The sequence below is a fragment of the Neopsephotus bourkii genome, unplaced genomic scaffold (genome assembly GCF_033783945.1).
Source record: "Neopsephotus bourkii isolate Nb327-2 ecotype Australia unplaced genomic scaffold, CSIRO-AGI_Nbou_v1 NB_1036, whole genome shotgun sequence".
Taxonomy (NCBI): domain Eukaryota; kingdom Metazoa; phylum Chordata; class Aves; order Psittaciformes; family Psittacidae; genus Neopsephotus; species Neopsephotus bourkii.
In genome coordinates, this window is record NW_026901525.1 from 1,423,784 (window position 1) to 1,444,952 (window position 21,169).

Sequence of the window (21,169 nt, forward strand, 5' to 3'; positions counted from 1 at the left end):
GGGAATGGGACAGTGAGATCCCAAAGCAAATCCCAAGCTGCCTTCAGGGAGGAGAGGTTTGGGAATCCTGACATTTAATCATGCGGTAACTAAAGGTTCCAGACATGTCTAATAAGACAATTATAGTGCATGTTAATAATAGATTATTAAAAAGCTTATTTATGGAGGTTTAAGCAGGCAGATGGCAGAGATGTGTGGATAAGGCTCCCAGAGCCTGCGCTACCTCCCAGCTCCAAGCATGCAGCAGGGATTTACCTGCCTCTGCCTCACCATCTCCTCGTGCTTAACCCTCGCATGGCTGCTAAAAGCAAAGCAGCAAATCCCAGGAAAGGATTTGTATGGGATGCTTTGGGCTCTGAGCCCCTCTGCAGAGCAAGGATGCGGTGATGGGCTGTATGCAATGGAAAAGGTTCATCCAAGGGGAAACCAGCGTCAAGAGCCAGCAGGGAGGTTGTCACAGGCAGAGCCACCAACAAGCATCTGCCTTTGTCTTCCAGGAGGTGTCTCTGCTTCCCCTCTTCTTCCTGCTGGGCTTTGCTCCGGGAAAGCTCCCAAGGAAGCTGGAATGGGGCTGGTTTGTCTTAGTTTGGATAACAAAGGGAAAAATGTGCACTTGGAGCCAGGAGGTGACTCACCAGGATCCCTGTTCCCGAAAGCAGACCAGGGCAGGTCCAAACACCCAGAGTCAACACATGCAACAGGAGTTCTGGAGCAAAAAGAGGGCAAAAATGGGGTAAATGCAACAGGGAGTCTTGGTGGGGAGGAAAAACAGGCATGGCCACCTTCCAATGCGGATCTCTGATATGGAGCCGGAGGGACAGGTCCACCCAGGAGCATCAGCATCACTCAGAGCATCCCTATCACTTGGAGCATCCCTAAACTCTTCTTCTCCCTCTCAGATGATAAAGATCCACCACGCTCCAGTGCATGGAGAGAGGACACTGGAGAGCCAAGGGCTTGGGAGCTGGAAGCCTTTGCCCTGGTCACATCAATGGGATTCTCCAGAGCATCCGCATGCAGGAGCCTGAGGGGGGTTTGCACCGTCTGGATGCTCCAGGAAAGGCCAAGGCATTAAAAACACACATATAGGAGCAAGCAAGAGAAAGAGGCTCTTCCCTGGCAGAACAAGCAGGGAGGGGAAAAACATCCAAGCCTGAAACCAGCAGACAAGGAAAACGTAATGCCAGACGGGGTGGGGAGGAATGGAAATGCCCATCGGCAGCCAGGGGAAGGAAAATAAACCCCGGGAAGAGCAGGATCAGGCACCCGAGCACAAAACACTGACCCCAGCACCAGCCCCCCCACTGCTTGGGGCCAGCCCTTGCGTAGGGGCAGGCAGGCTCCGCATCCCGCTCCCCAGAGCATCCTCCCGTGACCCCGCCGCTGCAGACGCTGTGGTTAACGGTTAACGGGGTTTGTTGTGCTTCCCAACCCCAATCCCAGCCCCGGGGACCGCGTCTGCTCCGCAGTTCCCATTCACTCAGCCAAGACAACGCAGCGACAGGGGTCAGGGTCACCCGTGCTGCCTCCCCTGCCTGCTTGTCCCCCGTTGAGGGGCTCCTCTGACCCAAGCACCCCAAACCAGCCCTTAGTGTCACCGGAGATGCCACCCGCAGACATCCAGCCCCCTCCCCAGCAGCTCCAAGCTCTGAAGTGGAAGCTGCGAACCCAAATATTGTGTGTGTTTAATTGCTGCTAACGAAGGCGAAGCCAAGCGCCAGCAGCTTCCGCATAATTACAGCGGGAGTGCCACGCAGCGCCTGGAAAACAGCCCGGGAGCATGGCGGGATGCGGGTTGGGGTACCCAGGGAAGGCAACTTAGGGCTGAAGTTCTGGGGTGCGGAGGAGCGGAGATGGGCAGGGATAGGGAAAAGGAGCAGAACCTGTGCAGGTTGGAGCCCTTCAACCCATCCGGATCCGAGCTCAGAGAGGGAAGGCTCCGGGTTTTATCCCAAAGAGCCCATAGGGGGAAGATGAAGCTGGTGCATCCCATCGGTGATAGCTTGAGGGTCCCCACCACTGACACACAGCGCAAGGGACCGCTCGGTTTGGCACCCACCATCCAAACCTCCTCCCGGACTCTTAACGGCTGGGGGTGATGATTATAAAGCTCTTTTCCAGCCCATCTGGTTCTGGGATTCTGGGATTCGAGGACAAGCAGGACACAGGCGTGTGCCGACAGCTTCAGCGCTGGGAAATCCTAATGAACTGCAGAACTTTGTTCTAAGAGCATCCCAAAGCAGTGGGGAGGCTGTGACCAGGGCACACGGCTTCTCCCCCAGCTCCCCTCGCTCACGGAGGGGCCACAGCTCCCAGGCATTCCATGCCTCGGTTCAGAAGGGATCACCCTACACCCATTCCATGCAAGAAAGCACCCAGGTTCCAAATACCCCCAGAGACAAGCAGCCGGTTGGCCCCACGGCTGGCTCTGGGGTCCCTGCAGGCAGCAGCATCCCTGCCACATCGGCAGGAGGGAACACACCGGGATACAGCCATAGAGCCAGGGGGCCGGGGCAGCCCCTCACCGCCGCGCTGAGCCTGCTCCGCATCTACCAGGGCAGCGCTGGAATAAACACGCTCTGATTTACACTGCATCCTGCGCTCTGCAAGTGCCATCTTGCCGGGATGGAAGCTCACGGAGGGGAAAGGGGGCTCTGCTCCATAGAGAGCCCAGCCCCAGGTCCCCATCCTGCCCCTCACAGCCATCAACCCCACACAGCCCAGCTCAGGACCCCTCCGCTGACACCCGGATGGGTGCAGGACCCCCTTGCTCTGGCAGAGGGCTCCGAGACCCTCCCCAGCTGCGTGCCTCAGTTTCCCCATTGCCTGCCCTCAAGCAGGGGCTGCTCCATGCACAAAGCAGCTTCTACCCCCAACCCAGCACACACAGAAACCCATTCCCTCCACCTTCCATGAGCCACAGCGAGCCTCAGCTACTTCATATTCCCCCCATCCATCCATCCCTTGTCTCCCCGCCGCACGGGTCAGACTTATTCTGCTTTCTGCTGATGGGGGCCACTGTTTATAACTGCTTGGAGGGAGGCCACTACCCAAAAACAACCCTAAAAATCAATGCACCGACTCGCAGGTTTCTAAAGGTGAAACAACCTGAAGAACCTGCCAAAACCCACCCCTTAACGCACCGAGCATCACCCGGGAGCTGGAGGCTGCAGCACCGAGCTCCTCCCGGACCAAAGAACCGGCTCCTTCTCCCTCTGCCTCAGTTTCCCCCCTTGTAAAAGGCACTCGCAGCCCCCGGCAGCAGCTCGGGAGCCCCGCTCCTGCCCCACGATGGTCCCCGCACCCCCTGCCTGTGCCTTCGCCCCAGCCTCTCGCAGGGTCCGGCTCGATGGGGACGAAGGAAAACAACAATGAAGGGAACGGACCCAAAGCGGCTGCGGGGCTGCGGGAGGGAGCCGGGGCTGCACCGGTCCCGGCCGCCACTTGTTCCTCCATGAGGGTCCCCAAGCCCCCCCCTCACCGGGGCGCATCCGGTGACACCGCGAGCGCAGGGGGAAGTTTTGCCTTCCCGGGGCCGCCCCGTTACGGACACGGGCTCGGGCTCGGGCTCAGCTCCGGTGCGGGCGGCGCAGCCAAACCCCCCCCCTCCTCCTCCATTCCCAGTGTCCCGAACTCGGCGGCCGCTCACCCGCGGCAGGAACCAGCTTGTACCGGGTCCCCCCCTCCCTCCCTTCCCCATACCCCGCTCCGTTCTTACCGGCGGGGGTCTCGGTGTCCAGCGCGCAGACCCGCAGGGCGAGGGCGAGGAGCAGCGCCGGGGCGCTGCGCATGGTGCGGCCGGAGGGGCCCCGGGGAGAGGATGGGGGGTGCACCCCGGGGGTGCGGGATGGGTCCGGGCCCCGCGGTTCCGGTACCGGGGCCACGCTCCCGCCCCGCGCCTCAAATAGCGGCGGTGCCCGCACGGCGGCGGCTCCGGCGGCTCCGGCTCCTCTCGCTCCGCCCTGACGTCAGCGCCGCCGCGCGGGACACGCCGCTACCGGCGGCACCGGCAGCACCGGCAGCGAGGGCAGGGCGGGGGCGCCCCCTGCCGGCCGCCGCGGGCAGTGCAAGCCCCGCCTCCTGGCGGTGGGGTACGGGGCGGGGGCGGTACCGGAGGGGGGAGTTACCGGTAATGGGGGGGGAGAGGCTGCGGGTGAACGGGACCCCCGAGGCAGGATGGGGAGCGGGGGGGAGGCTGCCGGGGGGGGTCCCCGATGCAGGAGGGGCTGCGGGTGTAAAGGGGTGCAGGGGGATGCATGGGGGGGCTGGGGGTGGAGTGGAGGGGGCGGTCCCTGGGTGTGGGGAGGGCTCCGTTGCAATGGGGTGCAAAGCTTTGGGGGGTCCCCAATTGCAGGGGAATCCCCGGCTTTGGGGGGTGCAAGGCTTTGGGGGATCCCCAATTGCAGGGGGGGTCCAGGATGCGGGGGTGCTCCAGGTACAGGGGGAGGCTGTGCGGGACTCACTGCGTACAAGGGGGTACAAAGCTTTGGGGGGTCCCTGGTTTCAGGGGTTCCCAGCTGCAGAGCGGGTGTTGGGAGGGGGGGGCGGGCAGGGGGTATTGGGGTATCGGGGCAATGGGTGCAGCAGCAGAGCTGAGCAAAGGGGGTGACATCAAGGGACCCCAAGGGCCCTGTGGATGAAGGGTCCTGCCCGCCCCGGGGGTCCTCAACCCCCGAATCCCCCCCCCTGGATGCTGCCGTGTCCTCAAGGGACAGGGACTGATGCTTCCCCCCCAGGATGGTGACACGGAAACAGGGACAAGGCTCCACGGGGGTGGCGGTGGCACCCAGCAAAGCCAGGGTCCCTTGCGTGGGAAGGGGATGACGGAGGGTGGGAGGTGCAGGATGGATCCCGGAGCCAGCAGGAAGGAGGAAAAGCTCCGTCCCTTTGCAGCAGGGACACGGCGCTGGCAGCCCCCGGTGTCCCCATGGGCCGTGCCAGCGGGGATGAAAGGCTCCTTGTTCACAGCATCCTCTCCGGCCCTAATTCTGGAGGAAAACGTTTTTCCAAAGGTTGGGGGTGAGGAAAGGGGGAGCTTCCCCTCAGCTTCCCAATGGGATCCGTGCCCAATGGGAAAACTGCTCCAGCAGAGGGAAACCTGGGAAGTGGAGGGAATGATGCTGGAAATACTGGGAATCGTCCCCCAGTCATGCAACGGGAAGCACCAGCAGGAGCAGCACCCTGTGGTGATGCAGCCCTGAGCCGGCAGCACCAGTGCCGGCACTCAGCAACGGTGAATCCAATGGGAAGATCCCGGTTCTGGGAGAGGGATGATGCCGTTGCCAGCACCAAAAAGCTTTCCCCAGGCTCATCGCCAGTGATGCTGCTGTGCTGCTCCTCCGTGTCCATGGCTTGTTTATTAGGGGTCAAATCCAGACCTGGAGAAACAGCAGGAATACCGGGAAGCATCTGGAGCCGGTTCTTGGGGTACCCAGTGGGAAAGTCTGTGGCTCCCGTGGGTTTAATCCCAGCCCCAGCTGCATCATTGCAACTTCATTCCAAAGATGAGGGTTTTTTCCTGGGAGGTGAGGAGTTCTTTGCTGGGTGAATCATAGGATGGAGCATCAGTTAATGACTGAGCATGGGAAAACCAGGGATGCTCTGCAGGGCCTTCATCCCATGGGGAGGAGAAGGGGAGAAAGGCCACAGGGTGGCAGGCACAGGGCTGTCCCATGCCAAGGATGGAGCAACTGGGACAAATCCTGTCCCCCCGAGGCTAAAGCCTGTTAAAACAGGAATTAAACCACCTGGATGTGAAGGCAGGAGGGGGCTGGCGCGGGGCTGGCTCTGCAGGTTCCCCCCCCACACACACACACACACACAAAGAAGGGGTTTGTTGTCACAGCAAAGGCATTCCCCAGTGGTCACCATCCTGCTCCATCACCCCACAGCGGGGGAATTCCCAATCCCCACCTCCTCACGTGAGCTCTGGGATTGATTTGGTACCAGGTCCGTGCTGTGTAACCGGGATCATCCAAAACCCAGGAGCTGCCACCCCCATAGGGATGAGGGGAGCTGGAGGCTTCACAAAGGAGCCTTGTTCCCATGAAGGGCTGGCGCTGGCCCTGGGCATCCAATAGCTCCCATGGGATCCTCCTCAGGAAAGGGGTTTGGAGGAGCCCCCCAGCAGAGTGGCACTGCGGGCTGCATGGAGGGGATGCATGCATGGAGGGGACAATGAGAGGCTGCATGCATGCGTGAAGGGGATGCATGGAAAGGATGCTTAGAGGGGATGCATGCACGCATGGATGAGATGTACACATGCATAGAGGGGATGTATGTATGGAAAGGCTGCATAGATGGGATGTACATATGCATGGAAAAGATGTGTGCACAGAGGGGATGCATGCATGCATGAAGGGGATGCATACGTGCATGGAGAGGATGCGTGCATCCATGGAGGCAGTGCATGCATGGAAAGGTGCATGGCAGAGATGTATGGAAGGGACACATGAAGGGGGCACGCATGGAAGGGATGTATGCATGCACAGAGGGGCTGCATCAAGGGGATGCATGTATGCATGGAGGGGGTGCATTCCCATTGCTAGCAGGTTTGGGACGAGCAGGAATTGCCCACAGGGCTCTGGGTGAGGACATTTCCCCCTCCAGCACATCCAGCTCAATCCCATTTGTGTAACAGGTCAAAAAGGGGGGAAAGCTTGACAAAGGGACTGTCACTGTATCCCAGGGACCCATCCTGCACAGCACTGATCCTGAATGGAGGGCAGAAAGGAGGAAGCACAGCACTGCTCCATGCAGCTATGGTGACGACGCATCAGGGCCCAGCTCCATCCCATTGCTTGGGTGCAAATCCCATCCCTATTCCACTCTGAGCCCAGGGTTTGGGGGACAGGGACCGCTCAGCACCCTGCAGGGTGAGCCCATGGTTTCCCCCACCCTACCCCTTTCCCAGCCCCATCTCCCCGCTGCCATAAGCCCCCGAGTGCTTTGCAGGAGCAATCGAGTTCAAATGAAGTAATCACTCTTCAAATATAGTCATTTGCAGGGAAAATACAGGCCTTGCTGTGATTGCAAATGGTCTCGACTGAAACCATCCCTCCCATCCGAAGGGGGAATGTGTTCAGCTCCCGTGACAGCAGCCTCAATCACAGCCATCGCAGCCCCATCACATCTCTTGGCTTCTCCTTGGTTGGGGGTAAAAAGCTGAGGTTTGGGGCTTTGGCCCTCTCTGGGGTTAGCTGTGCTTTGGGGAGAGCTGTTTTGCTCCCAGTTATTCCCATCAAAAGGCAGATGGAGGGAGAGGAGCTGCCCCAAGCCCTTATCCCGCACCCATGGGATGGAGCTGCAGCACCCACCCGCCTCACCCAAAGCAGGGGACAAACATCTCCCCACTGACCAAGGCTTCCACCCCAAAACCCTTTCATTCTTAATTTCACTTCAGAATACCCCATTTTGCTGCCAGCACAGTAAAGCCCCATTTTCCCCCATGAAAGGGGGTTAATCATTACCTCCCTGAGCATCACCCCAAGGGGAGCAGATACAGCTCTTGTAGCACTGCAGGGACACAACCCCCAGCACCTTGCACTGAAAATCAAGCAATTTCACACCCAAATTTCTCCCTTTTGCCTTCCCCCTCCCCTTTTCCCTTTATACCTATAGTCAGTCTCCCTCTTTCCCTCCACCCCCCTTCCCTTTGGCCTTTCCTATACCTCCACCTATTATACCCCCATCCTGTTCTTTCTCTCTAATAAGTCTCAGCTATTTTCTCAAATCACCTGCCTTTTACTAATGCTCAAAACCCCTTTTTCTTCCTTAACAGACAAAATAGATTATCTCATCCCGCCGCTCTCCTCCCCGTCTGTCCAGCCCCGAGTGGTCAGACACCCGACGCAGTACCACGGCCGGATGTAATAGAGCTATTAGATGAGTTATCTCAGCCTGAAAGGATGAAATAACTTCTGTGTCCTCATCCAAATAAACCTCCCTGTTCCTGTTCGATGCAAAGAACGAACAAGACTTCCCAGAGGAAATAGTTAGAAGATGCCCATGGCAGGGGTTGGAACTGCATGATCCAACCCATTCTATGTTATTTAAGACCCATCCCCTCATCAACCCACCCTTTGCTTTGTGCTCAAGGGGTGCTGGTGTTTCTCCGCAGTGAATTGGGAAGCCCAAGGATCAGTGGGACACCCAAAGCTAAATCCTCATTCAGGAGCTGCCCCAGCAGCACTGAGTGGCATCGTAGATGTGCAGTGTATGGCTGAGTTTGAGGTCCACATGCATCCAGGAAACTGCTGCTTATACACCCCAGGCACTCATTGCAAGAGGAAACCTTGTTCTCCACCTCAGAAGGAGCTTTCTGGAGCTACTCCTGCATCTCCCATCAGCTGCATGCATTCTGCCCTAAGTCTACAAGGGCAAACCACCAGCATGGCCCTTAGCATCCCAATCCACAGGGGAGATGCTCTGGAGCTGCCCCAGCCAACTCAGACTGATCTCTGCATGTCCCCACATTGTCCCTGTGGGATTTTAAAGGGATTTTGTTGGAAAATCTAAGCAGGCCTAGCCTAAAGATCCATGCCATTTGAATAAGCCTGTTTGGGGCTTATTTATTTCATTTTGGGTCAATTTTGTGTCTTTTTATACCTCTTGAAAAGACCTCTGTGATGGTGAGGGTGAAGCGGGGGAATAGCTCTGCACTTCCCTAAACCCAGCATCCACCAGCGGTGCTGTGCAGAACGGTTAAAACCCTCGTTATTTGGGATGCAAAGGTCAGAGTCAGTTCCCTCCCCTTTTCCAGGGCTGTCTGGGAGCATCAATGTTTGCTCCTGGGATTGTTATAAACCACTTTTAACCCCAAAACTCTCGGTGCCATCTCCTCTGGTATCGCCTCGGGATGGTTGGTTTTAGGGACAGGGGGATGTAAATCAACCGGGGGCATTTTGGGTCTCTGATCACATCCCAGCTCACAAATGCTCTTTATTTCCAGGCCTGGGGTTTGGATATTGCTCCAATTTCTCATCATCATCTCTCAGCGCTGACAGGCTGGAGCCTGAGCACAGGGTGAACATCCAGCCTTCAGTTACAGCCCGGCTGGGAGGAAAGGAGGGAACAATATTGCATCCAGCATTTATTTATTCCTATTCTTCACTTGGTTTTACAGCTTGTTTGGTTTGCTTTGATTCAATTTCATGCAAGGGGGAAGCTCTCCTCCCTTTGGCACATGCAGCAGTGGATGAGAGCACCCAGGGCATGATGTGGGTGAGAACCTTGTCCTGAGGCTTACAGACAAATCCCTTTGGACAAGGGCCTGTAGGGACAGGCCAAGGGGAATGGCTTGAACCTGCCCAAGGGGAGACTGAGCTGAGATCTTAGGCAGAAGCTCTTCCCTGTGAGGGTGCTGAGGCGCTGGCACAGGGTGCCCAGAGAAGCTGTGGCTGCCCCATCCCTGGCAGTGCTCAAGGCCAGGGCTTGAATAGTTTTGGTTGGAAAGGGCCTTAAGATCATGCAGTTCCAACCCCTGCTATGGGCAAGGACACCTTCCACTAGAGCAGCTTGCTCCAAGCCCCATCCATGCTGGATCCCAGCCCAGCATCCCAACCCAGACCACCTGCAATAGGGTTGGGTCTCCGAGAGGTCCAGAAGAGCTTGGACCACATCTGGTTGCCATGGGAAAGCTGCTGAGACACAACACTGAGCATCCCCTGAAGGAAACCTCCCAGCCTCAACTTTCTCCATCATTCCTCAGTGAAGCCAACACACCTTCCACTTCTCCTCCAAACAGGCAATAGATTATTATTGTTCTCCTTAATTAAAAAGTGTGTCCATCTTGTGAGCAGTTAATGAATAGTTCCACATTAACTCAATGCAGGCTGGAGAGCCGGAGGCAACGCAGCACCCACAGGGCTCCTGGGTTCAGGCTGAACCCATTGGGCTTGATGTGCCCGTTGTAAACCAGCTCTTGAGGGTGTAGGGATTAAATCACAGCAACCATCACCCTGGTGTCACCCCACCCATCCCTGCATCCACCCAGGCTCCATGTCTGCAAGAGTAAACCCACCTTATAAACAGTGGGTTTGCTTTCCAGCCATGCATGCGGATGAGCAACTCTAATTAATCAGTGCTGTGATAAATTATGGATCATTAGCAATGGTGAGGGGTTAAAGGAGAAGGGGAGCAAGAGCATCGCTCCTTCCCCTGGCTGGAGCACCCAATGCGGCGCCGGGTGCTGGGGAACTGTCTCCTCTTCCTCCTCTCCGTATCCACTCTTAAAAGCCTCAACTACAAAGTGGGGTTTCATGCTGCTCTCCTCACTAACACAAAAATGCAATTCCAGGCTCTGAAGTGGTCATTAATCACCAGGAAACTGTGCTTGTTACAAGAGAAACATTAACAAAATAATCATAAATCGTCTGCCAGCCCCGCTTTGGGAATCCATACATTTCCAAGGGTATGGAAAAGCAGCTCATTATGCTGGCGTAATTAGTGATTAACCCTTTGCCACATGGTGCAGAGTGTGGGTGCTTCCTCCCATCACACCAGCATCCTCCTCCATGCCGGAGCCACCCCACCTGGAACGCTTTGGGCATCCTCGGGAAGCTGCAGGGTTTGAGGAGATCAAAATCCTGTTTTTTATTGCTGTGATTCGACTCAAATGCTGGTTTAAAGCAGCGGTCATGGTGGAGATGGTGCCCACCACACTCAGCGCTATTCCTTCCAAGGGTAAAGATGCTGGGACCAAGCCTGCAGGTATGACCTGAAAAGGGCTGAGTAGAGCGGGATAATCTTAGAATCAAGAATCCCAGCCTGGGTTGGGTTGAAGGGACCTTAAGGCTCATCCAGTTCCACGGGCAGGGACCCCTTCCACTGGAGCAGTTTGCTCCAAGCTCCTGTGTCCAACCTGGCCTTGAACACTGCCAGGGATGGGGCAGCCACAGCTTCTCTGGGCACCCTGTGCCAGCGCCTCAGCACCCTCACAGGGAAGAGCTTCTGCCTAAGAGCTCAGCTCAGTCTCCCCTCGGGCAGGTTCAAGCCATTCCCCTTGCCCTGTCCCTACAGGTTTGTTTGTAGACCCCAGCACGAGTTTCTCACCCACATCATGCCCTGAGTGCTCTCATCCATGGTGCCAAGTGGGCGAGGGGAGGGATGGCGTTAACGAAGGAACCTGCTAATTGCACACAGAAGCAGACTGTGATGAACAAACCTGGTTTTACTGAGCTCTCCCAGCACGCATCACAGGTTTCCATCCCCTCTATGAAAGCAGGAATTAGTTTTAAACCCGGTGCTTGTTCTGTGTGACAGCTACATCAGCGAGACAGGCGCCTGCGCTTCCCTTTTTCCCCTCCGATCTCATCAGTTTTAATTAGAAGGATAAATGAGACCTTTCCTTCAAGATAATTATAGAAAACAGTGAATTAAATCACGAGCAGGATTTATTACTTGTTCTTGTCTCACCACTTGTGTCAGGCATCTGCCATTTGAAGGAATCATCTGATGCACGTTTGCCATACAGCTTCCCCCAGCGATGGGAAGCACGGACACCCCCTCCTGGGCGGCTGGGAGCCCCCAGTTAATAAATCATCGGAAAGGGGGTATTCTCCCCAAAACAGCTCTCGTTGCGCCCATCACCGAGGCCTCCGGGCTGGCACGGCTCTGCCCATGCCACAGTTAATATCCTTTTACAAGCCCCGAAGCAGGAGCCCGGCCCCGGTGATGCTAGGAGACCCTCGGGATGCCCTGCAGAGACCGCGCCGGCTCATCGCATGTGTTGGCCGGGCCGCCTTAAGGCGGGCGGAGGGCGGGGCCGACCCGGAGGAGGCGGGGCTACCCTCGTGACGCTACTGGTGACCGCGCCGGGCTCAACCGAGTGGTGCCGAGCCGGGCCGAGCCGAGCCGAGCCGAGCCGAGCCGAGCCGAACCGGGCCGAGCCGAGCCGAACCGAGCCGAGCCGAGCCGAGCCGAACCGGGCCGAGCCGAGCCGAACCGAGCCGAGCCGAACCGAGCCGAACCGAGCCGAGCCGAGCCCAGCCGAGCCGAGCCGAGCCCCAGCCGAAATGCAGCGTGCGGCAGCGGGGGTGCTGCGGGCGGCCCGGGGTCTGCTCTATGAGCGACACGGGGAGCCCGCTGCCGTGGTGCAGTAAGGGGGGACTTGGGATGTATTGGGGTGCAGGGAGGCTGTAGTGGGGTTTACTGCAGGGGGTGCAGGGGGCTGTAGTGGGGTGCACTGCAGGGGTGCAGGTACAGGGGGGTGCAGGGGGGCTGTAGTGTGCACTACGGGGGGGTATGGCGAAAGTCCCATTTTGGTGGATTTGTTGCCCTGTTTTCCCAAGGGAGGACAGCTCGAGGACTTGCTGCCCTGCTTGCGCCAACTCAGATCACCCCTAAAACCACAGGAGGTGGCCATACATCCCCCGGGTGCAGCCAGACACCAAACCCAGGGGGATTTCTGGGGCATGGACACTTGCTTTTCCCTTATGGCCATTGTGCAACAGTGCTGCTGATTTGCCCTTGCCTCACTGCTTGTGCAAGTCTTGTGTTTCATCACTTCTCCTTTTTGCTGCTGGTACCCAAGTTCCCGTAATGCTCAAGTGGGGCAGGATAAACCCCAAAATCCCCAAACTGCTGCATTTTTGTATGAAACCTGTTGAATTTGTTAAGATCAGTGTCTTTCTTGCTTTGTGACCCAGGGTTTTGTTGGATGCTTGGCTATTGCCATCAAATGTCTGTCTAATAAGTCTGATAGGTCTTTAAGTGGGATGGAAATCAGTTCATGCCCAAGGTGTTGGCTCAGGGTTGGGGTGCTGCATGGTATTAACTGTAACCTCAATATTTAACCTCCTTTAGGAAAAAGGAAGGGGTTTCAAGTACTTGATGGTAGAACATCAGCCAAGCCTGTATTAATGCACTTCTCCTTTGCGTCTCCGTGCTCAGACTGAAGGACATCGAAGTGGCCAAGCTGGGGGACACCGATGTCCACGTCAAGATGTTGGCAGCTCCCATCAATCCCGCCGACATCAATATGATCCAAGGTACCGCTCCGGCTGCATCCTTTGTGCACGTTGGATCTTGCAGGATGCTCCCGGTGGGATGTCCTGGAGGGGTTGGAGGTGGGACCTGGGATGGGGAGGCCTGGGGTTTGATGCTCACCTCCGGCTTCCCGGCAGGGACATACGCCAATCTCCCTTCGCTGCCGGCTGTGGGAGGCAATGAAGGTGTCGGGGAGGTGCTGGAGGTCGGGAGTCGCGTGGCAGCTCTGAAACCCGGGGATTGGGTCATCCCGGCCACCTCCGGACTCGGTGAGTGCGCACCCGGCATCCTCAGTGCCAGGAGGCACGGCATGGCTGGGTCACCTTAGTGTGAGCAGCAGGGCAAGGGAGGGGATCCTGCCCCTCTGCTCTGCTCCCTTGTGGCCCCACTGGCAGCACTGTTTGCAGTTCTGGTGTCCTCAGCATCAGGACATGGAGCTGTTGGAGCAAGGCCAGAGGAGGCTGCAGGGGCTGGAGCAGCTCCCGTATGGAGCCAGGCTGAGAACACTGGGGCTGTTCAGCCTGGAGCAGAGAAGCTGCGTGGAGACCTCAGAGCTGCTTCCAGTGTCTGAAGGGGGCTACAGGGATGCTGGAGAGGGGCTCTGCATCAGGGACTGTGGGGATAGGACAAGGGGTGATGGGTTCAGACTGAAATGGGGAGTTCAGGTTAGAAATAAGGCAGAAGCTCTTCCCTGTGAGGGTGCTGAGGCGCTGGCACAGGGTGCCCAGAGAAGCTGTGGCTGCCCCATCCCTGGCAGTGCTCAAGGCCAGGTTGGACACAGGGGCTTGGAGCAAGCTGCTCCAGTGGAAGGGGTCCCTGCCCGTGGCAGGGGTTGGAGCTGGGTGACCTTTAAGGTCCCTTCCAACCCAAACCAGGCTGGGATTCTATGATCCTTGCTCCGTGGTGAGTTCTTTCTGCATTGCGCCTACCTGCAGAGCATTTTCTCAGGGGATTTTTGGGATGCTGAAGCCTGCATCCAAGGCATCTTCATTTCTCACCTCTTTATATCTTGCTTTAAGTTCTGTTATTTCCAAGGGTTATTTTTAGTTTTAATGTGTTTCTTTTCAAAGCAAGCTCAGTGTCTGATTCCTGACCACAGGGAGTGATGCTCTCCGGATGCAGGGGGGCTCAAGGGAAGGATGGGGGTCCCCAGGGAAGAGGCTCCTGCGCATGGGACACGTGCAGTGCAGAAACCTGGAGCACTTACAACAGCGATGCTATTACTTATGCTAAACTTGAGCTTAGAAATAATTCACTTTTCTGTAGCATAGACCCTTTATGGGGCTTCTGTGCCAATAAAAAGCATCGCAGCAATCTCCAAACAAGCATGTTTTGTCACATCTGCTTAGAACTTCTTTAAGGACCTGGGATAAAGCATTTACCCTGTGCAAGGTCATGGTTACATCTCATTACAGTGTTCTCTTTAATAGTGCTCTGATGGGAAAGCAGGGGGATTTATTTTCCAACAAATGCCTCTTGTGCTCCTCCAAAATGCCAATGGCCAGACAAATGATGGGTTCTGGTTTAGTGCAGCAGCTTGTTCCTTGCCTGTTTCTTCTTAAAAGGCTTTTTTCTTCTTGCTTAATGGGAGAAGGCAAGTGATGTCGTTGAGATCCAAATGTGATATTTTTAAACATAAAAAGCAGAAGTAAATGGATGGTATGGGGTTAAATCGGATCTAAGTACAGAGGGAGTAAATCTAACCAAATTGGCTTTGAATATATGGGCTCATCTGTAGGATGGGGAGTATTTCCATTATCTCCGCACACTCCTGCACCCAGGGAGCCCTGGTCTCATTATCCCTCTGGGAAATGATTCGGCTTGGCTGGGTGATAAATCTCAGCAGGCAACAGGGGATCCATCCCCTGCCTTTTGCAGTGTTTTGGCCGTATCCATAGGGGAGGATGTTTCACCCTCCACGTGTGGTGATGCTGCCGTGCCCAGCGCCGAGGCTGTGCTGTGGGTTGAGATCTCATCACCTTTTCCTTTCCTCACCCACCCTCCTGCCTGCGATGCCGCTGGTACCCAGGGACGTGGCGGACGCAGGGGGTGTTCCCGGAGCGGATGCTGCTGAAGGTGCCCAGTGACATCCCGGTGCTGAGCGCTGCCACCCTGAGCGTCAACCCCTGCACAGCGTACCGCATGCTGGCTGACTTCGAGACCCTGGCGCCAGGTACGGCTTTGCTGGGTGGAAGGAGTGTTCCAGGTGGATTTGCCAGTCATTCCTGCCGTGCAGCTCTGGGTTTGTTCATATCCAGGTGACTCCATCATCCAGAACGCTGCCAATAGTGGTGTGGGCCAGGCTGTTATCCAGATTGCCAAAGCCTCTGGCATCAAGACCATCAACGTGGTGAGGGACAGGTAGGTCCATGGGGAGAAGAGAAGGTCTCCTGTGGGGCTGCCCTCAGCCTGGGCTGGAGGTTGGCCATATGGCAATTGGTTGGCTATATGGTTGGCCATGCCATGCCACGTTTGGGAGCTGGATCTGGTCATCCTGCTCATCCAACCTGGGGTTTTCACCTCTTTGGTGCTCCAGGGTGTCCCCCAGCCTCTGCCCTCTTGTCCAAGCAGGAGGGAGGAGAAGGGGACCCTCTGCTTTCTGGGTCACTGAGTCTTTGGTTTCTTTTCTTCTCCCCAGGCCTGACCTCCCAAAGCTGGTGGAGAGGCTGACGGCCCTGGGTGCTGACCATGTTGTCACAGAGGAGATGCTGAGAAAGCCAGAAATGAAAGAGATATTTAAGGTACCCCAATGCTGATGCCAGCAGAGACCATCCACGGCTCTCCCTGCAGTCCAGTGGTGCAGGAATGGTGGGAAGGACAAATCTCTCTCTAGATGAGGACTTAGCTCCAGGAGTTGAGGGCTTTTGCTGCTACTATGAGGGCCAGATTACAGACCTTAGCTGCCCCCATGTAAATGCTGAGGTTAAGGCAGTTGATCTCTCAAGGGCCATGATCCCATCCTTCAAAGGAGCCCTAACATTTGGGAATCCCTCCATAAACTCTTGCAGAGCATCCCAAAGCCCCGGCTCGCCCTGAACTGCGTCGGAGGCAAGAGCACAACGGAGATGCTGCGGCACCTGCAGTAAGTTTGACTGGGTGGTGGCTTGGGCAAGGTCAAATTGGGGACCACTTAACCAAATCCCCCTTTCCTCTTCCAGGCCCAAAGGCACCATGGTCACCTATGGTGGGATGGCAAAGCAGCCGGTGATGGTGCCTGTGGTGAGTACTCGAGGTGTTCTTGGTGTCCCTCAGGGCACGTTGAGGTTGAGGGAGGGCATCCTGCCCCTCTGCTGTCTCTGGGGAGACCCCCCCTGCAGTCCTGGTCCAGCTCTGGGGCAACAGCACAAGAGGGACATGGAGCTGTTGGAGCGAGTCCACGGAGATGCCTGCAAACTGGGAGCCCCCAATCTTTATTTAACTGATTGGGTCCATCATGGGCTCTGCACCCAGCACAGGCCTCTTGCCTTTTCCTATGGAGAATTTGGCCTGCTCTAAAATCCCAGCAGGGAAATGGCCCCAGAGATGCAGAGCATCGAACCCAGCATCTCCTCTGGGCTCTCCCATCACTCTCCCCACAGAGCGCCTTCATCTTCCGGGACGTGCGGCTCCGTGGCTTCTGGATGACGCAGTGGAGGAAAGAGCATGAGCAGGGTGAGCTTGGGGGGGCTGAGGGGTGGCACTGCTGCAATGGGTGAGCACTGGAATGGGTGCCAAGCCACCATTCAGAGCATCCATTCCTGGCAGCGCTCCAGATCCTTGGGTGATGTGGGTTTGGGTGAAGCATCCCTGCCCATGGCAGGGGGTTGGAACTGGATGATGGTAAGGTCCTTTCCAACCCAAACCATTCTGTGATTCTGGTGTAGTCCTTGGGGCAGCTGAAGCACCCACACTGGGTGTTGCAGCTGGGGACATGGATTTGGAGTTCCACCATGGTGATCTTGCCCCATCCCACATACCCAAGCTGGGAGCACATCACACCCCAGGACCCTGCATGGCTTCGTGCGGGGCTCTGGGCTGGGATACAGGGCTGAGAGCTCCCTCCTTCCCTCGCAGACCAGCAGAGCGTGGCCACCATGATGGACGCCCTGTGCCAGCTCATCCACAAGGGCCACCTCACTGCACCCGCCTGCACCCAGGTCCCGCTCCAGGACTACAGGGAGGCTCTGGAAGCTGCCATGAAGCCCTTCGCATCCTCAAAGCAGATCCTCCTCCTCTGAGCTGCAGCTCGGTGCTGCTCCCCATGGCCACGCTCCCCCTTGCTGCCTCGGAGGGGCTCGGAGATGGGGGGAAACCTCCAGAGCCGTTGATTTTTGTCCTTTTTGAGGAGTCTATTTGAAGGTTTAAAGCCCTCTGCAGCTCCGCACGGCCGGCAGCGTGCACCAGTGATGTGCAGGGAGGCTGCATCTCGCTTTAGCTGGGGGAGCTTGGCTGCAGGAGGATGCTCGGGGAGCGCAGGGGCTGCATTGGCTCAGCTCAGGGAGGCAGGAGAGCAGCAGCTCCCCCTCACATGAGTGTTTTGGGGCTGCCTCCTGCCCGCATTAATGGTGCCAGTGTGGTTCTGCTGCTCGCACGTCCCCATAGGTGATTTTTGGGTGCTTTCGGGTCACTTTGCAGGGTATCGCAGGGCCCTTCTCCCAGCTGCATTGGCTACTGCAGCCCCTGAGCCACCTCCGTGTGCCCCCTCCCAGTGCAGCAGCCAAGAGCCCATGGTTTGGGGGCATTCCCTACACTGAAACACAGGGAAAACCCAGTTCTTTCTACCTTTTAACATGGTTTTTCCCAGCCCACCCCATGCTGTGCTGCAGGATGAGGCCGAGCACAAGGGGGTTTTCCAGCCTTTGGCAACACTTGATCCCAAACCCGACCTCAAACAGCAAAGACAGGGGAGGAGGAAGCTCAAGTTACCCATGGGCAGGAGCACTGGGAGCAAGAAGCACTGATGCTTGTGGTGGCATCGAGCTCATGGCTGGGTGTCTGCAGGGCGAGGGGGCTTTTGGCCAGGCCTGGGTTTGACTTGAGTTTTGCTGCTCTTCCACTGCTGCTTGTGAGGAGAACCTTATGGAATTCGATGTCCAATACAAGCCTGGTTCTCCAAGCTGCTGGCAATAAATGGCTCTGTGCTCACATGAGGGGATGTGCGCCATGAGGGTGGCACCAGTGGTCCCGGCTGCCTGGCCCTTTCCTCGTCCTGCAGCATGGAATGGTTTGGGTTGGAAGGGACCTTCGGGACCGCAAGCAGGGACACAAAAGCCAGGGTTTTCTATCCTATAAAGCTTCAATTGCTGTTGCAGATAAGCAGCATCCTGCTAAAGGCAGCAGGGGGATGGATGAGGTTTGGGGCAGACAGGGCTCCTCCATTAGCACCTACTGGGCACCTAAGGCAGAGACCTTTGTTTCCCCGCAATGGGAATGATGGGGCTCATCCTAAGAGCAACAGGGCAGGGGGACAAGATCCTGGAGTCCCCTCCAAAAGGCATTTCAAAGCCTTTCACTGTGTTTGGCCTAATGCAGTGCTGGTGCTGGGTGCTGTTCTGCTCCTCTGCACTGGCTCAGCAGGAGCCCTTTGCTCCCATCCCTTGGGCAACCAAGGCAAGCCTTGGTTCATCTGGACATGAAACTCTCCTCCTGAGTGTCCTGGGGGTTCTTTTGTGTGTGGAGGAACCCACGTACCTGCCCCAGAGCAGGCCCTGCTGCAGCTCCCTGATGGGGTGCCTATGACCACGTCCTCTTCCATCCACAATGCAGCTTCCATTGGTGCCCCAGCAGATGGACTTGAACTGGAAGCAGCAGACAAGCTTCCAGAGCACAAACGGGAAGCAGGAGGCTGCAGACGGGCTGGGTCTGGCAGAGGTCTCCAAGACACAGAACTGCATGGTCAGGGCGTGGGATGCATCAGGCAAACCCTGATGGGTGCTTTCCTTCGTGGGAGGTGCGGTGGCAGCACCCCAAGGTGCTCCTGTGTCACCTCCTCAGTGCTTGGCTGCAGCTGAGGATGCCTCTGGTGAAGGCATCTCTGTCACCACTTGGTTCCTGCAAGTGGTCCCCCAGCAGCCCGGCTGGGTCCTGCTGCTCAGCAGACTGAAGGGCCATGGCACCGACAGCCTCTCCATCCTCCAGCATCACTGTGACACCGGTGGTCCATGATGGTTCTATGATGGTTCCATGACAGTTCCATGTGTGGTGCCCATCTCCTGGCAACAGGAAGCAGAAGGAAGCAGAAGTTGCTGGAAAGATGCATTGTCTTCTCCTGGAGAGAGCTGTTGTGAGCCCAGAAGTGACCCCTGCATTCACAGTATCACAGTATGTTAGAGATTGGAAGGGACCTCAAAAGCTCATCTAGTCCAATCCCCCTGCCGGAGCAGGAACACCTAGATAAGGTTACACAGGAACGTGTCCAGGTGGGTTTTGAATGTCTCCAGAGAAGGAGACTCCACAACCTCCCTGGGCAGCCTGGTCCAGTGTTCTGTCACCCTCACTGAGAAGAAGTTTCTTCTCCAGTTTAAGTGGAACCTCTTGTGTTCCAGTTTGTACCCATTGCCCCTTGTCCTATCATTGTTTGCCACTGAGAAGAGCCTGGCTCCATCCTCGGGACACTCCCCCTTTATATATTTATATACACTAATAAGGTCACCCCTCAATCTCCTCTTCTCCAAACTATAGAGACCCAGCTCCCTCAGTCTTTCCTCATAAGGGAGATGCTCCACTCCCTTAATCATCTCAGTTGCCCTGCAGTGGACTCTCTCCAGCAGGTCCCTGTCCTTCTTAAACTGAGGGGCCCAGAACTGGACACAATATTCCAGATGAGGTCTCACCAGGGCCGAGTAGAGGGGAAGGAGGACCTCTCTCGACCTACTAACCACCCCCCTTCTAATACACCCCAGGATGCCATTGGCCTTCTTGGCCACAAGGGCACAGTGTGGGCTCATGGTCACCCTGTCGTCCACCAGGACCCCCAGGTCCCTCTCCCCTACACTGCTCTCTAACAGGTCGTTAGCTCCCTCTCAGCTTCCCTCGTGTCCCTCAGGCTGGGGACCATGTCCCGCAGCTCATGCACTGCTGCAGGAGGTGCTGCACCAGCCACAACGTCAGGGACACCCTGAGCTCCGCAGCCTGCCCTGGCCCCAGCCTGGCTGGGGGTGACACCGGCCACCACCATGGCAGCAAGGGCTGGGCTCCCACACTGGGACACAGCCCTGAGCTGGGTGCTGAGCATCCCGCCTGCGAGTGCCGGCTCTGTGCACCCGCTCCTGGTCCAGGAGGAATTCCCATGGGGATGTTCTGTCTGTTCTCCTGGGGACGGCCTGGCCAGGACTTGGAGCTCCTTCATAGGTGTCCCTGCCCATGGAAGGGGGTTGGAGCTGGATGAACCTAAAGGTCCCTTCCAACCTAAACCCTTCCATCATTCCCGTGCTCCTGTGTGTTCTCTGTGCTCCACTGAGGATGCTCCCATCCCCTCATTTCCCTTTTGGCACCACAGGAGCTCAGCTCTCCCCTGCTGCAAACTGGGAGCCTCCAACCTTTACATTGAACTGATGGGGTCTGTTATGGGCCAGGCTGCTCTGCACCCAGCGCAGGCCTCTTGGCTTTTCCTATGGAGAATTTGGGCTGCTCTAAAATCCCAGCAGGGAAATGGCCCCAGAGATGCAGAGCATCGAACCCAGCATCTCTGGGCTCTATGGAGGCAGAGCAGTGTCATGCGGCCCAGAGCTTTCCTGATTGATGCTGCAAGCGGATGGAAAAAGCATGGAGAGGGCTCTGGGATGGTTCAAAGCACTGTTAAGGATGAGATAACCCAGACAAATTAATGCAAAGCTTTAACCCCCTTCTTTGTTTGACTCGGTAATAAAACCTAACAAGCGTTTGAGAGCTCCTTGCACGTGATGTTCCCGAGCGCTGTCCTCCTACACCAGGGCACGAAGGAATAGATAATGGAGTTTAACTCCACTCGTTGGATGAGCAGGATCCCAGTTGGAAATCCAGCTGCTGGCATCGCACATGCACAGGATGGAGGTTTTGGGGGTGATGGTGCGGGTTCTATAGGGGTGGTAGCTGCTAACCTGAGCCTCTGCTGGTGGGATTTAGGCACCCGATGTGTCAGTTGAAGTGTCCCCCCCCCAAATGGCATTCAGGGAGCTGCAAGAGGGGTGTCACAGCTCATTGATGGGAATGAGGAATGGCTGAG

The 21,169-nt window shown here is 56.7% G+C and overlaps 2 protein-coding genes across 6 annotated transcripts in view; one reads left to right on the forward strand and one right to left on the reverse strand.

The window, feature by feature from the left end:
- The window catches only part of PTPRU (protein tyrosine phosphatase receptor type U), a 56,028-nt gene extending 52,209 nt beyond the window's left edge, over positions 1-3,819 (reverse strand). For all 4 annotated transcript variants that reach the window (XM_061360644.1, XM_061360643.1, XM_061360642.1 and 1 more), the window contains exon 1: positions 3,719-3,819. In XM_061360644.1, the coding sequence (XP_061216628.1) occupies positions 3,719-3,791 (73 nt within the window). In that variant the 5' untranslated portion in view covers positions 3,792-3,819. The remainder of the gene's footprint in view (positions 1-3,718) is intronic.
- An 8,031-nt stretch (positions 3,820-11,850) lies between these two features.
- Positions 11,851-17,222, forward strand: MECR (mitochondrial trans-2-enoyl-CoA reductase). 2 transcript variants are annotated; one of them, XM_061360871.1, is made up of 11 exons: positions 11,851-11,951; positions 12,008-12,097; positions 12,892-12,989; positions 13,125-13,256; positions 15,017-15,160; positions 15,246-15,348; positions 15,626-15,728; positions 15,996-16,069; positions 16,146-16,206; positions 16,566-16,638; positions 17,041-17,222. In XM_061360871.1, the coding sequence occupies exons 2-11, from the start codon at positions 12,015-12,017 to the stop codon at positions 17,202-17,204; spliced, it is 1,035 nt and encodes a 344-aa protein (XP_061216855.1). In that variant the 5' UTR covers positions 11,851-11,951; positions 12,008-12,014; the 3' UTR covers positions 17,205-17,222. The 2 variants fall into 2 exon arrangements, with proteins under 2 accessions (XP_061216855.1, XP_061216856.1); XM_061360872.1 differs by lacking the exon at positions 11,851-11,951 and having other exon boundaries at positions 12,005-12,092.
- The last annotated feature ends 3,947 nt before the right edge of the window (positions 17,223-21,169 follow it).